At 35.6% G+C, this 14,144-nt stretch overlaps 1 protein-coding gene across 2 annotated transcripts; it reads left to right on the forward strand.

Moving 5' to 3' along the window:
- Positions 1 to 4,796: 4,796 nt before the first annotated feature.
- LOC129312814 (uncharacterized) lies at positions 4,797 to 9,590 on the forward strand. 2 transcript variants are annotated; one of them, XM_054955551.1, is made up of 3 exons: positions 4,797 to 8,562; positions 8,881 to 9,145; positions 9,266 to 9,590. In XM_054955551.1, the coding sequence occupies exons 1-3, from the start codon at positions 8,513 to 8,515 to the stop codon at positions 9,395 to 9,397; spliced, it is 447 nt and encodes a 148-aa protein (XP_054811526.1). In that variant the 5' UTR covers positions 4,797 to 8,512; the 3' UTR covers positions 9,398 to 9,590. The 2 variants fall into 2 exon arrangements, with proteins under 2 accessions (XP_054811526.1, XP_054811525.1); XM_054955550.1 differs by having other exon boundaries at positions 4,798 to 8,562; positions 8,881 to 9,590.
- The last annotated feature ends 4,554 nt before the right edge of the window (positions 9,591 to 14,144 follow it).

Raw genomic sequence — 14,144 nt, forward strand, 5'->3', positions numbered from 1 at the left:
AAATTAATTATGCAAGTGTGTCAGATATTTGGTCCTATTTTCCTTAGATATTGAGATTACCTATTTATATTTTTTTGTCAGGTCAGCAGTGGAGATGAGATGCTTAGATCAATAGTTGCAATTAATTTGAAAGACAAGAGCGTTGACCTCTTTAAGATGTACATGTACTTAGCTTTGGCAGAGAATTGGATCTTGTCTAACCCAGTGTTTGAAGACAATCCAGTACTTTTTGAGATGTTCTGTCGTTACCTTAAAGATTGTTCTAGTTTAATCTCCAGCACAGACCTACGCTCCCATGCATCAAAGGTTTGTAATCAAACTTTTTCTCATCTTTAACCATTGATTTATTAAGTTAATGATCTAATAATAGAAATAAATTTTGGCTCTACAGATTCTCAATAAAGCAGCATATCTTCTTCACTTCTTCATCGACAAATAATCGGTTGTAGGTATCTGTAGGACTCTATCCCCAGAAGACTTGTATATTCTTTTTGGCATAATTTGCTGAGGTTAATGTTAGAATTAACATGTTTGAATGAAAAGCATCCAATGGTATAGTTCATTAGATAGAAGTTTGGCATACATATGGTGCAGGATTTCTTTTTGGGGCAAGGATCTAGTTGAGTCTGGAAACCTGCCAATCTCCTGCGTATTCTTAAGAGATGTAAAATGAAGAAATATAATGTACTTTCTCTTGATTTATGTTTGGAGAGTGGAAGCACAAGAATATATATAGGAAGATGAATAACCTAGCAACTAGAAGAGTAAATACGAATTGGGTGAATGCATAAATCTACCACCCAAGACTATTTGCCAATAAATATATCAACTACCAACAAATAATTTAACAATATTTAACAAGAAATTTTGAAGGTGCCCATTACAAATGGTCAGGTGATGTTGATGCACTGGAATGATTTCATCTGAACTAAATAGTTAGCATTTTGGACAGACCTTCTGGGGAAAAATTAGAGGCCGTTCATTTCCATCATAACATAGTGTGACTAGAAATTGACTGTTTTTATAGTTCAACATCGTTGCCTTGCATGCCGTGAGTTTCCCTCTTGTGAGCTTAATCAGTATATCATCCAAGTTTGCAATTTCACAAAGATCGATAATGGGTTATAAAGCGAAGAATAATACAAGCTTTTGGTCCCTGATTCGTAGACCATTTTCAGTCAGTTTCTTCGCCGGAGACACCCAAACGAGTGATAAGGCTGCAGCACCGACAGCTATTAGACATGGACGAGGTTGAGAATGAAGATGAAGCATCTAGATTGGTCACAAGAGGTTGGGGTCAGGAGGAGAAGCACAGCCACTACGAGACAAGGTTTTTTTGGGCTGTAAGAGCGAGGACCTTAGCTCAAGGATCTGAAGCACGGTGACAACGGTGACAGAAGGAGGTTAAGGATCTGATAGTCCTGGACTCATGGAGGTGGACGATGGAGGAATTGGGTTCGATGGATGAGGACCTAAGAAGCACCAATAGGGTACGAGTATCGGGTACGATACGATACGATACGCGGACACGACTATTTTTTAAAATTTTAAGATACAGGTACGGCTATATAAATAATTAAATATTAAATATTTGAATGTCTAAAAATATAATTTAAAATAAATTAATGTTTAACTCAGCAAATATAATCCATCTAAATAAAAAAAATTAAATCAATAATTTAGTATTAAATTAGAAAACTTGATCAGGTTGCTCTGCCTCTCTCTCTCTTGGTTCAGCAGTGAAATTAAGTAATAAATATTCATTAACCAATAATATAATAATATCAATGTATATCCAAGGCTCAACATAGAAGAGTAAAAGAAGTGAAGAGCCGAAGAGTCACTCAGGCAGACAGGCATCAATACGTGAAGACTGAAGAACTAAAGATAAATTACCAAGATTAAAAGCTGAAGATGGAAGAACGACAACTGTCGAAGGCGCTGAGGTAGAGTTCAGACGGTGAGGCAGCGTGCGAAGTGAGAAGTAAAAATGCAGAGTTGAAGAACGATGACGGTCGATGAGGCAGCAAGCGATAAAGCAGCAAACGCGAGAAAAGGGTCGACTGGAGCTGAGAATCCTAGGGCATTGGGTTTCTGGAGTTGGGATTGAGTAAAAAGAAGTGAAAAATGTAAAGTTTTGCATCTACCCGCATTCGACCCGCGTCTGCCCGTGTCAACCTGTCTCGACCCGCGTTCACCCGCGTCCACCGGAAACTGGGAAAAGGGACGCGGTGTTTCCGCATCCTGAACGCGTGTCTGTGTCGGATATGTACCTGACACGAACACGCCGGCCATTTTCACGTATCGGTGCTTCTGAGATGAGGACCAACTTGCTGAATGAACGATGATGACGAGGTGCGGAAGGAACAGCTATGGCGTGCTGGCCCTCAGTTGTCCTCACGAATTGGTAGCTTGGGCACATCTCCAAAAAAAAGTTGTGGAGACTCATGGGTGTGTTCATTTGAGGTTAATTTAGTCTTCGTACATTTTTTTATTCTAAAAAATGTTACGTTAATGTTCCATTCCCGCTTTCTTTAAAATTCATACCAAACATATTGATGGTAAAATATTATTGCACTGCATTACATTGCATCGCATTGCATACATTAGTGAAAAGATATTGAATTGAACCAAACAGGTTGTTAGGTTTTTTCCTTTTTAATATTGTATGCTTGATAATCTTAATATTTTTACATTTGAACTCGTGTTCTTGCAACGTTGTTCAAATATATAGGTATTTTTTAGATAAGAGATAATTTAAATATATTATTATTCAAAAAGGGGTATTTTTTGGGGGGATGAGAAGTCTTGTCCAAAAAAATTCCTCTATTTTTTTAAAATGTCACTTTACAACCGGCTTAGGAAGTGATTTTTTAAACCAGTTGTATAATTAAGTCTTTAACTTTTCAAACTGTCCATATCTAAAGTGGGTCCAAAACTAATTTAAAAGGAATTTTTTAATCAGTTTAAAAAGTGATTTTTTTATCAGTGTTTCATTATTCAAATATAAGTTTTGCATTTGTTACCAGTGGGTCCGCTTTAAGATATAGAGACGTACATGCCTTTCGAAATATAAATTCCATTTATTGTTTGAAAAGTAGACAATTCTTTTTGTTTTAATCTTTATGATGACGATCAGCAGAGTACAAGATATAAGTCTAATCACACATAATAACAATATCATTTAATTAACTAAAAAACACAATTACTAGTCTAACTACATGTAGTATAATTCCCACTCATTTATGTTTGTTTTAGTTTTGACTATTATTCCCTTTCTCGTCCCTTTCCTCTGTGAGAGCTTCATGAGGTTCTTGCAGCCTATACGTCCATCCTCATTTGAACGGCGAACGTGTTCCTTTTCTCTTTTCTTTTCTTCCTGTGGTGAGTGAGCGCCTGTGTTTGTGGGTGTGTGAGTGGTTACTTTGGTGTAGGAGGTATGGAGGTTGGGCAGAGTAGCAGTAGAAAAAGGATGATTAAGGAGGTTAGTTTGACTCTTGAAAGGAAGGAAAAAAAATGGTGGCACGTTATTTGGGAAGTTGATAACAGACAAAAATTTCAATAAATCCATTGTGATCTCTATGATCAATAAAGGGTGGAATCTGGATAAGGACGTAGTAGTGCATAATATGAAGGCAAAAATGCTTTTCTTTTCATACTTGATGGAGAAGAAGACTTTAGTCGAATCTTGAAAGGTCGACCATGGTCGATACAAGGCCAATTGTGAAGTTTGCAGTTGCGCGATAAGTTTATGGTTTTTAAGGAGATTTGTTTTAACAACTCTCCTTTCTAGGTCCAATTTCATGGATTACTCCTAGAAGCGTTTGAGGATAATAATGTCATCACTCTTGGTAATGCTATAGGAAAAGTGCTGATGTTTTGAAAAACTGAAGATAGAAGATAAAGTAACAAGAAGTTTTGTTCGGATATGGGTTCTCATTAATTTAAATGAACCATTGGTTTCTGGCTTTCGGGTTCCACGGCCCAGAAAGAATCTTGTTTGGGTTGTTGTTCGCTATGAGAGATTACAGAACCTAGGCTACAAATGTGGACGAATAGGCCATGATATGTGTGGCTGTCGTGAAGGGCCTAAGAATTGTGATGGTGACCCTGACGAGGAGGATTCGGAAGTTGAATGAGGACCAAGACGGTTAAAACTATTGAAGACAAAGCGGTGGTTACCAGAACGATTAGGTGGAAGCATCATACTTGTCCACAAAACATCCGACGAACGGAGGTGATCAGAAGGGGAAAACGATGGTCGGAGGTAAAATCTTGATACGCACAACCCATGATCACTACAATCACGCGGAGTCCATTAATAATTCTAACTCGATGGTTCGCAGTGATGAGGTGGATGTTACTGCAGGTATTGAGGGTCCTGATATCTCGAAAACTACCAAAGTGGGGGAGGAAAAGACGTAGGATATATCTAATTCTGATGCGTATGAGGAAATCTGCTGCTAACAGTATGGGAGTGATAATATTGCTTTGGAGAGGGAGCAGATAATGATTCCTAAAATAAACATGGAGGAGACTTCACCAAGGTCTCATATTAAGGCTCATGTCTCAGTCAAGCCTGTAAGTGCTGATTTGGTCAAGGAAGTGAAATTAAGGGCCCAACAATAGCACATAGTGAAGTTACCAGCTGATAAAGAGAAAACCACAAAGGCTATTATTCTTTTTACTGGACTGTCTCCAATGTCCACTATTACTATTGGGCTCCATGATGTTCCACATAAAAGGCCTGTAGTGGACTCTCCAAATCAAATAGATCCAAAAGGATGACGAACGTCAGCATTTTGGGGAGGAGAGTGATGCGGCGACAAGTACTAGTCCAAAGGAGACTCAAACAGGAGAGGCGTCGAAGCTGCAGGTCCCTAAAGGGGCAAATTCGCATCAATGGAGGAGCCTCTAACTCGAGAGCTTTACCCGCTAAATCTGTTACCTCTGAAATTGATTTCCCCTCAAGCTGGCTGGTTAAGGGAAGTGACAAACATGGTGAAGGTAACTCTTTCTCTACTCAAAAAGCTAGTGGCTGGTTGGGACCAACCACCGGTTCACAATGAAAATCTTATGGTGGAACTACCAGGGTCATGGGGTTCCCCTGACAGTCAAGAACTTGAAGGATGAATGTACCTGTAATACACCCCAAGTGGTTTTTCTTATGGAAACCAAACAAAAAAGCATTGTAGTTCGGAAGGCAAGAAGGAAATGTGGTTATACTGAAGAATGGATTGTTGATCCTATTGGTATTGGTGGTGGTTTAGCTCTCTGGTGGTCGGATGATATTACTATGAATATCTTATTCTCTTCTTGTCATATTATTCATACAAGTGTAACAGCCACTGTGTGACTCCCCTGCATATACTACGTTTATTTATGGGCCGCAGAATGAAGGGGATAGAAGACTTTGTTATGAAGAGTTGAGGCACATTGCTGGACATATTTCTCATTCTTGGTTATGAGTAGGCAACTATAAGGATATGTAGTTCCAAGCTGAGGAAATTGGAGAAAGGCCTAGAGCACTGAGGAAAATCATGAATTTTTTTTAATTTCATTAATCCTTGTTCATTAATGGACCTGGGTTTTAATGGGTATAGGTTTACGCGGTGTAATAACAGGCTGAATGAGGGACTTATCAGAGAACGAGTGGGCAGCTTAGAGAGGAATTTCCTAAATTACAAGTGTTTCACATTGATCCTATGGGGTCGAACCATCGTTTTCTCTTAACTAATTGTTGTTACAGATTTTCCAATTGAGACAAGGTTTTCAAATTCGAGACCTCCTAGACCATGCATACAGATTATAATAAAATTATTCAACGAGGGTGGCTAGCTGATTCTCTACATGCCAACTCCAATCTTGACATTTTTCTAATGAAGTTGAAAGTTTGCGAACATGAACTTACCAAGTGGAGCCGTGAGGAGTTCCATAATAGCAGAAAACTTGTTGAAAGATTAAAAGCACAACTTGCTCTCTATACGTAAGGGGATCTAACAGCGAATTCTATTTTGGAGGTAAGCGGGTTGAGTAAGAGATTGAGAATGTGCTTGAGAAGGAAGAGCAATATTGGTGGCTACGCTCTTGAGTGAATTAGTTGTTGGTGGGTGACTGGAATTCTAAGTTTTTCCATACGATAACATTGAGAAGAAGGCAATATAATAGTATTCTCCAAGTCATAGCTGATACTGGAACTTGGTTATCTGATAAGGTGGAGATTTCGAGTAACATTACTTCTTACTTCCAAAATCTGTTCTCAACATATGGAGTGAGACCAATGGAGGAGGCCCTTAGCTTTGTGGATGTCAAATTGATGAGGTATGAATGCTCGGCTACGTGCACCAGTAACGAGAGAAGAAATAAAACAAGCTGAATTCAGTCAGGGAAGCTCTAGGACACCTGGTCCGGATGGTTTCTTAGGTGAAAAAGTGGCCTCCATTATGCCAGGCAAGGTTCTCAGGCAGGGTGACCCGTTATCCTCCCCGTACTTGTTCATATCAGTTGCGGAGGAATTGTCTAGCATGGTCATTAAGAGTCATAGGTCATGGCATCTCAAAGGAATCAAACTCAGCCACTCTTGCCATGTACTTACTCATAGCTTCTTTGATGATGATATTCGATTTTTCATGAATGCAAAGGATACAGACTGTGCTGCTCTTGCCCATATTCTGAATATCTATTGCACTGCCTCTAGTCAAACATTGAATTTGGATAAATCAAGGATTTCCTTTACAACAAATACGCCCACTGAGGTCAAACTAAGAGTGTGTCAGACCTTGGCATTGGGGAGTTGGAGGACCCGGGGAAATATCTTGGTATTCCAAGTATCTGGGGGAAGACTAAACATCAAGCCTTGGGATACATTAAAGAAAAAGTGAGGTGCAAAATTCAAGGCTGGAGTAGGGCAACTCTCTCTTATGAAGGTAAAGTTATGATTAAATCTGTGCTCAGTGCTATGCCTATATACCCGATGAATTGTCTCAGGTTTCCCCTTAAGACTTGTAAAGAACTTAGGCCTCATTTGGTATGATAGAAGAGTTTTTGATGAAATTGGAATCGGAATTGGAATTGGAATAGAATTGAATTTTAAAAGTGTGTTTGGTATAAAGATGGAATCCTGATTTAATTTTAATACATATATGTATTTAAAATATGAAAAGACTAAAATATCCTTTTAAAAAAATCATCTCTCTCATGTTCGTCTCTCCCCTTGGCCATTGTCACTGTACGAAGATCTCTGTAACTTTCAGAAATATGGGTTGAACCAGAAAAAATTTGGAGCATATTCATAACCCACAAAATCCCCACGAGAGCACTGTCGAACTTGATTCCATGGCTGGGCGACCTCCATGCTATCATCCCACCAGGTTTACCTTTTATATTTTTTGTTTTTGTAAATCACATGTCCTTTAGCTGGTTCATCACGGCAACAAAAGCGGCAATGATGATTGGAGTTTAACAATGAAGTTGAAGGTAGGTAGGTGGAGGTGGTTGGAGGTGAAGCAAATGATGATGGATGAGGGTGGAGGAGACAGAGAGTGATGAGGGTAGAAGTGGCTTTAAAGTTTAATTCCAGAGAATCGAACGGATTCCATGGAGCCTGAGATGGAATTGGATTCTGCATTTTTTGCTGGAATTGGGATTCCAATGAATCCAAAATCTATAATACCAAACAAACTTACATCAAGAATCCATTTATGATTCCATTTCCAAACTTAGAATTCCATCGTACCAAACAGGGCCTTAATAGTCTGATTTCTGATTCCTGGTGGGATGGTGAGGTGGCCAAAGGAGGAATCTATTGGAGAGCTTGGGACCTTCTAACAGATTCTAAAGTGACTGGTGGAATGGGCTTCAAGGATTTTGTGAAAATGAATGATGCATGGTTAGCGAAAACAGCTTGGAGATTAAGGCAGAAGCTGAATGAGCTGTGGACAAGAGTTTTTAAAATCATATACTTTCCCAAAGGTGAACTCACTGATGCTGAAAAGGGATTTAAGGCATCTGTGTTGGTCTAGCATCCTGGATGTTTGTGATTGCTTGAAGAAAAATTTACTCTGGGATATTGGCGATGGCACATTGATTCGAATATGGGGTGACAATTGGATCCCAAGTGTTAATTTTCCTACGAAACCTGTCAATGATCAGTCCTTTATTGTACAGCATGGCAAGGTCTGTGACCTCATTGTTGATGGCAGATGGGATATTGCCCCAGTTCATGACTTGCTTCCTCAGAATATTTTGGATGCTATTGTTAATATTCCTTTACATAACAATGATCTGGAGGATGAACTCATGTGGACAGCTGCTAACAATGGTGTTTATCAAGTGAAACTTGGTTATAGAATGGAGAAAAATCATCATGCTAAACCAAGTATCAAAGCCAGTCCTTCCTGGAGAATTTCTTCAGATATTTGGAAAGGCATTTGGAAGATTGGATGTGCACCTCGGGTAAAACATTTCATTTGGAGAATCTTATCCAAGTCGATAGCAACCCACGAGGCTCTCTATGCAAGAAGGAGATCGAGGAATCCACTGTGCCCAATCTGTGGAGTTGAGGTAGAGACTATAGAACATTTATTTTTTCTTTGTAGTTGGGTTCGAGCTATTTGGTTTGGGTGTAATTTAGGAGTGAAATTTGATCCTTTTAATGTGCATGCCTTTTGAGAATTGGTGGGATTTCATTGTGGATGGTAGAAGTGGTCTCACTGAATATGACGTAGCTTTTATCTGCCGGATTCTATGGCATACATGGAAACCTAGAAATGAGAATGTTTTCCAATTCACTAGTCCTAGACCTGAATCTGTTCTTGCATTAGCTAAGGCGTCTCACTCTTGAGTATTGGTTTGTTCATAATGAGCCTACACATGTTGCAGATGCGCTCTGCTGGGTGATACTTGTGGTGTGATAGAAGAAAAGGGTGGTTGGAAACCGCTCCTTGCTGGCGTTCACAAAATTAATGTCGATGGTTCTTATTCTGCAAATTCTGATTATGCTGCAATTGGTGTCATCTGCCGTGATTCTACAGGTTCCTTTCAATGGGGCTTTGTGGATAAATTGAAATCACTATCAGCATTTATGACTGAAGCTCTTGGTCTGAAACGCGCTCTGATGCTTGTCATTCATCATGGCCATGACAAGGTGCTTTTTGAAACGGATTGCAAACTACTGTTTAATTGTGTCTCCCTTAATCAACCAGAGTTATATGATTGGAAAAGTAGAAGTGTTGTCCATAATTGCATTGTAACTCTATCATCTCAGGTTGGGTTCTCTCTTTTATTTACTCCTAGACAGGGTAACGGAGCGGCTGACTTTCTAGCGGTTGTTGCTTTTAAGGAAGTGTACCCGATAAGGTGGTTGTTTGAACCAACACTTCTTTTTCCTCTATTCTAAACCCAGATGCAAACAAAAGCTCTGAAGACATCCTCCTTTACTGTCACCAATGATGTACCTGTTGGTGGTTTAAGTCTTTTTCTACTGTTCGGAATTTGCGTTCTCGTATTTCTGGTTTTTCTTGCTTTTTGCTCTTTTGTAATGCTTCTGGACCTTTATTCTCATTAATGAAAGCTGCCCTATCTTTGATATATAAAACATAAAACAAAAAAAGAAAAGAAAAAAACATGTGTTTATTTTGGTTTTTTGTCACGAAAGATGTTTTTTTTTTTTTTTAAGGTTCTCCTTGTCGTTCAACATTACTCCATTGTAACCTGTACATTGTCTAAACACAACGTAGCCTTTATTATATTGCACTTCCTCTGTTTTTTATTATAAAATATTTTTAATTATTTCACACATCTTAAAACAAGTTTGTTTTATTCTTGATATTATAAAAAAGTAGAATATATTTTTATTTTTACCTTTTGATTTTAAATAATAATATAATTACATTAAATATCTTCACGCTAATTAAGAAGGGATAAAATTAAAAAAAAATGACTTAATTATTGCGAGGTACTCCCTCTGTCTCAAATTATAGGGCACTTTTAAAGGAGTTTTCTTGTCCCAAAATATAAGATGAACACTTTGAATATATTAAGGTTTCATTAAATGCATCAATTTTAAATTTACTCTTTTTCTCTCTAATTAATTTTCATTTATTCTCTTTTTAATATATTAAATGATAGATATTTTTTAAAGTTTATATTTTTATTTTGAAAAGATAAGGTTGTTAAGTATATTTAATAAGATTTATTGATATGTAAAATTTTATCTAAAAGTGTTTTATAATTTAAAACAAATGAATATCATATATCAATTTTTAGACTCATTACTTTCAAGCTCGTGCTGTTTTCCCATGATGAGAAAAATAGTTGAGATGTTTCGAAATAACAATAACAATTACAGAAAATTTTTGGGGCTATAATAATTTTAGGTTCTCGATTATATAATGCTAGGATTTTTTGCTTTTGATTAATTACTTTCGTATTGAAAGCTTAATTTACATTTAATATATTTCATATTTAATTTGTATATAGATAGAATTCTAAAAGAATTTGGACAGCCAACACCTTTTACTTTGATAAACATTATTTAGTAGATAGAAATGAGAATAGAGTTGTTTCTTTGGTTTGTTTGCGTTTATTGCTTATTAGGATATGATCGAGCTTATTGTCATTTATATGGTACAAAAAAGAGATCGGATCGACCAAGTAATTGGCCCACTTTGGTTGGTTTGACGTGACCTTCAGATAGCCTTACCTCTCAGCCAGTTGAAAAATGCCTCCTAGCTTGGTGACGGACTGCCACGGTAGATGATGGATGAAACGTAATCAAGCCCACATAAAAAAATTAATTGTGGCATTTTATAATACAAAAATTATTATAAATTTTTAGTTTAAATTATTATATATTTCTAGAACAATAAGCATAAATCATATAAAAACTTGGGCCCATAAAATCATGTCCAATTATCTTATAAGGAGAATGGCTGACTGATGATTTAAGTGTGTTCGTGTAGGAAACTTGGGTTTTGTATAAACCAAAAATATTTATAAAAATTATAAAAAAAATTTAATAAATTTGATCATCAATCTGAATAGTCCAAATTTGTATTAACCAAATAAAAGTTTACAAAAATAATAAAAAATTAATATTCAATCTGCACCGCAAAAAATATATTTATATAGTTAATTTTAATTTTATATTTATTTTTGATAAATCTGCTCATTAGTCATCGTCAGTCTGGACAACAGTACAATTTAGCATTGATTTTGTTTTATAATTTTTATACATTGACCATCTAGATACAGAACAATGTAAATTTAATATTAAATATTTTTAATTTTTATAAATTTTATTTTGTTAATACAAATCTAAACTATCTAGATTGGTGATAAAATTTATAAAAAAAAATTTATAATTTTTATACAAATTTTATTTTAATAAATAAAAAATGAAAATGAAAATAAAAGCATTACATCTAGACGGTCTAGATCTTTTCCATGAGGGCAATGGGCGTACAGCATAGGGAACAAGAGGAGGAGGACAGTCAAGTCCAATACAGATTTATCAAAAAAATTATAAATATTTCTTTTAATAAATATAAAATAAAAATATAAAATAAATACTTAAAATCTAGATCATTTAAATTAAAATCTAAACCATCCAAGTTACTATCAATGATCAAGATCTCATTATTACGGTAAGCACGGAAGCAAGCCGGAGCCCATAACCACTGTAATGACTTTTTCCGATCATGTACTAGTGATGACAAAAGAAGATAAACGGTTATGGTAATTCAGAGCTTGAGGTCACGTATGGCTACAAAAATTTTAGCCTATAGAATGATAATCATATCCCCATTCTAACTTTATTTATATTTGGTTACTTATAAGAGACATGGACTCAAGAATATGGATTATTATATTTTTAAGAAAGAAAAAACCTTTAAAAAATGGGAGGAATCATGTCATCTGCCTTGAATTCAATATGTTTTTACCAAATTTCCTTGTTAACTTTCATATCTAGCCTATTTCCCTCTTATTATTTTTTTCATTTTTGTCAACAGTCAATTTTCTAATATTTTTACATTGATTTTTCATAAAAAATTAAATTTATTAAAATTTTTAGTTTTAATTTTATTTTTTATTTTCTCTATAGAATATTTTTAATCTTATAAAAAATATTGTTTAAAAGAAGTTTTTGAATTTAGTTAAATTTTAAATTTGATCCCCTATGCATGGTATTTTATATATCTTTCTTAATGTTTTTCTCTTATAAAGTAAAATTTAAATTTAAAATAATTTTTTTTAAGGAACATTATGCCTATGGGTATAAATTTAAGCTAAAAGTCTCTCAAAAACTTTTGAACGAAAAGGAAAGAAGGCAAATGCATTAATCCAAGAAATAATATAGTTATGATCTTTTTATTTTAATTTGTATTTAAACAAATAATATAAATAAACTCCATTCTCACTTATTTAAGTATTCTGCAAACAAATTCATAGTTATGATCATTCCATGCTTTTCTATTCTCCATGATTCTATTCATTTCCATTACCTTCTTTTCCATTAATCAAAGGTGACCTTAGTTTCAGTTTTTTGGAAGTATGAGCTTAGCTTGATTCAGAGAAAATTTTAATAGATTAATTGATGGTCCGCTGCTGCAATGGAGCTTCCACTTAATAAAGAGCGTTGTCTAATTAATTATGTTGGTCCTTTTTTGGGTAATCTTCTGGAGAATCCCAGGTCGGTGGAAAAGAGGTGGTGGTGGAGCCTAGTTTCCAGCCGTCCATGGTAAACACGAAACATGCCATGCACCAAGACTTATTTAATTTTGTGTTTGGATACATGTAGATTTGAATTTGTATTTGAATTTGAGTCAAATTCATTATTTGGATAATTAAAAATGTGTGAATTTTGGACATGACTCAAGTCCAAATTCAAATTCAAATTCTATCTCAATTCCTTTATAATTTTAAATTCTTTCTAAATTCCTATTATTTAAAATTTTAATGGAAGCTTATCTCTTCTTTCATGTTTGTTCGTCGACTTCGTTACCTTCTCAACTTCAACATTGTTGGAGTCAGTGCCGATTGGAATCGGACCATTGGCTATTTTAATATCCACCTTGACATTATTGGGATAACACTCTAACATGCCGTTGTGATAACCCAAGTTTAATTAAAATCCCAATAATAGTTATCACAATTCAAGAGTTTAAAAATAATTAATTCAAAATGTTGAGATCCCAAGAAAACCCATTTTAAAAGTTGTTTGAGCTCAAACTATAGTTTAAAGTAAATCATGCGCGATAACAGAAGCATAAAAGTACAAATCGATACTTAAAATCACAGAAGGAGCAATTTGGAAAAATCCAAAAATTTACACCATCTGTCGTAGCACAAGCCACATCTGCCGCAAAGGATGGCACAGAGAAATGAGTCCCTCAGCATGAATTGTGCAACGGCACGCACCTATTGTTTTGCCAGCATCCAAATTACTGTCATAATAGTACTCTAAACTTTTGAAGCGGGCAATTTTGTCATCCAATGTCTTTTTTAAGCAATTCAAGTGTCCACATGAAGCTCTTCAAACTCTTTAACTGATGGCACTGGTCTCACCCCTCAATTCTCAACTGTTAAAAGGATGAATACCTGATCCTAAAATGATCCATTTTCATTTCAAAACACATTTAAGGGTGTCCAATTCACACCACTTAGTGCCATTAACTTGGGAATCACTTTGACTAACTCAAATTGACCACAAACAACATATTAGACCAATTATATCACATAAATAAGCTTTCATACACAAAATGACCATCAAACTCCCAAATCTCATCAATGCAAAGGGGTGGATTAAATTTAACATAATAATCATTTTAACATTTTCAACACATAAACACCTCAATCCCATCACTTGTAATGGTATCTTGGCCTTTCATACACATTTAATCACAATCACTATAAGCTTAAGCTAAGATACACGCACATTCCATAATTCATACAAGTGAATACCAAAACAAATGAAATGCTCCTAAGTTGGCATTACAACATAGCATATTCATTATAAACCCAAAAAGGAAAAGGAAAGAGCTATACAAACAAAGCTCTTCACTCTTCAATCATTCCTTCCTTTTCCTTACCCATACCGGAGCTTTCACCTATAAAATATAACTACAGAGCGAGATAAACATCTC

The sequence above is a fragment of the Prosopis cineraria genome, unplaced genomic scaffold (assembly GCF_029017545.1).
Source record: "Prosopis cineraria cultivar Desert tree isolate PC_DT_omini unplaced genomic scaffold, ASM2901754v1 PC6, whole genome shotgun sequence".
NCBI lineage: Eukaryota > Viridiplantae > Streptophyta > Magnoliopsida > Fabales > Fabaceae > Prosopis > Prosopis cineraria.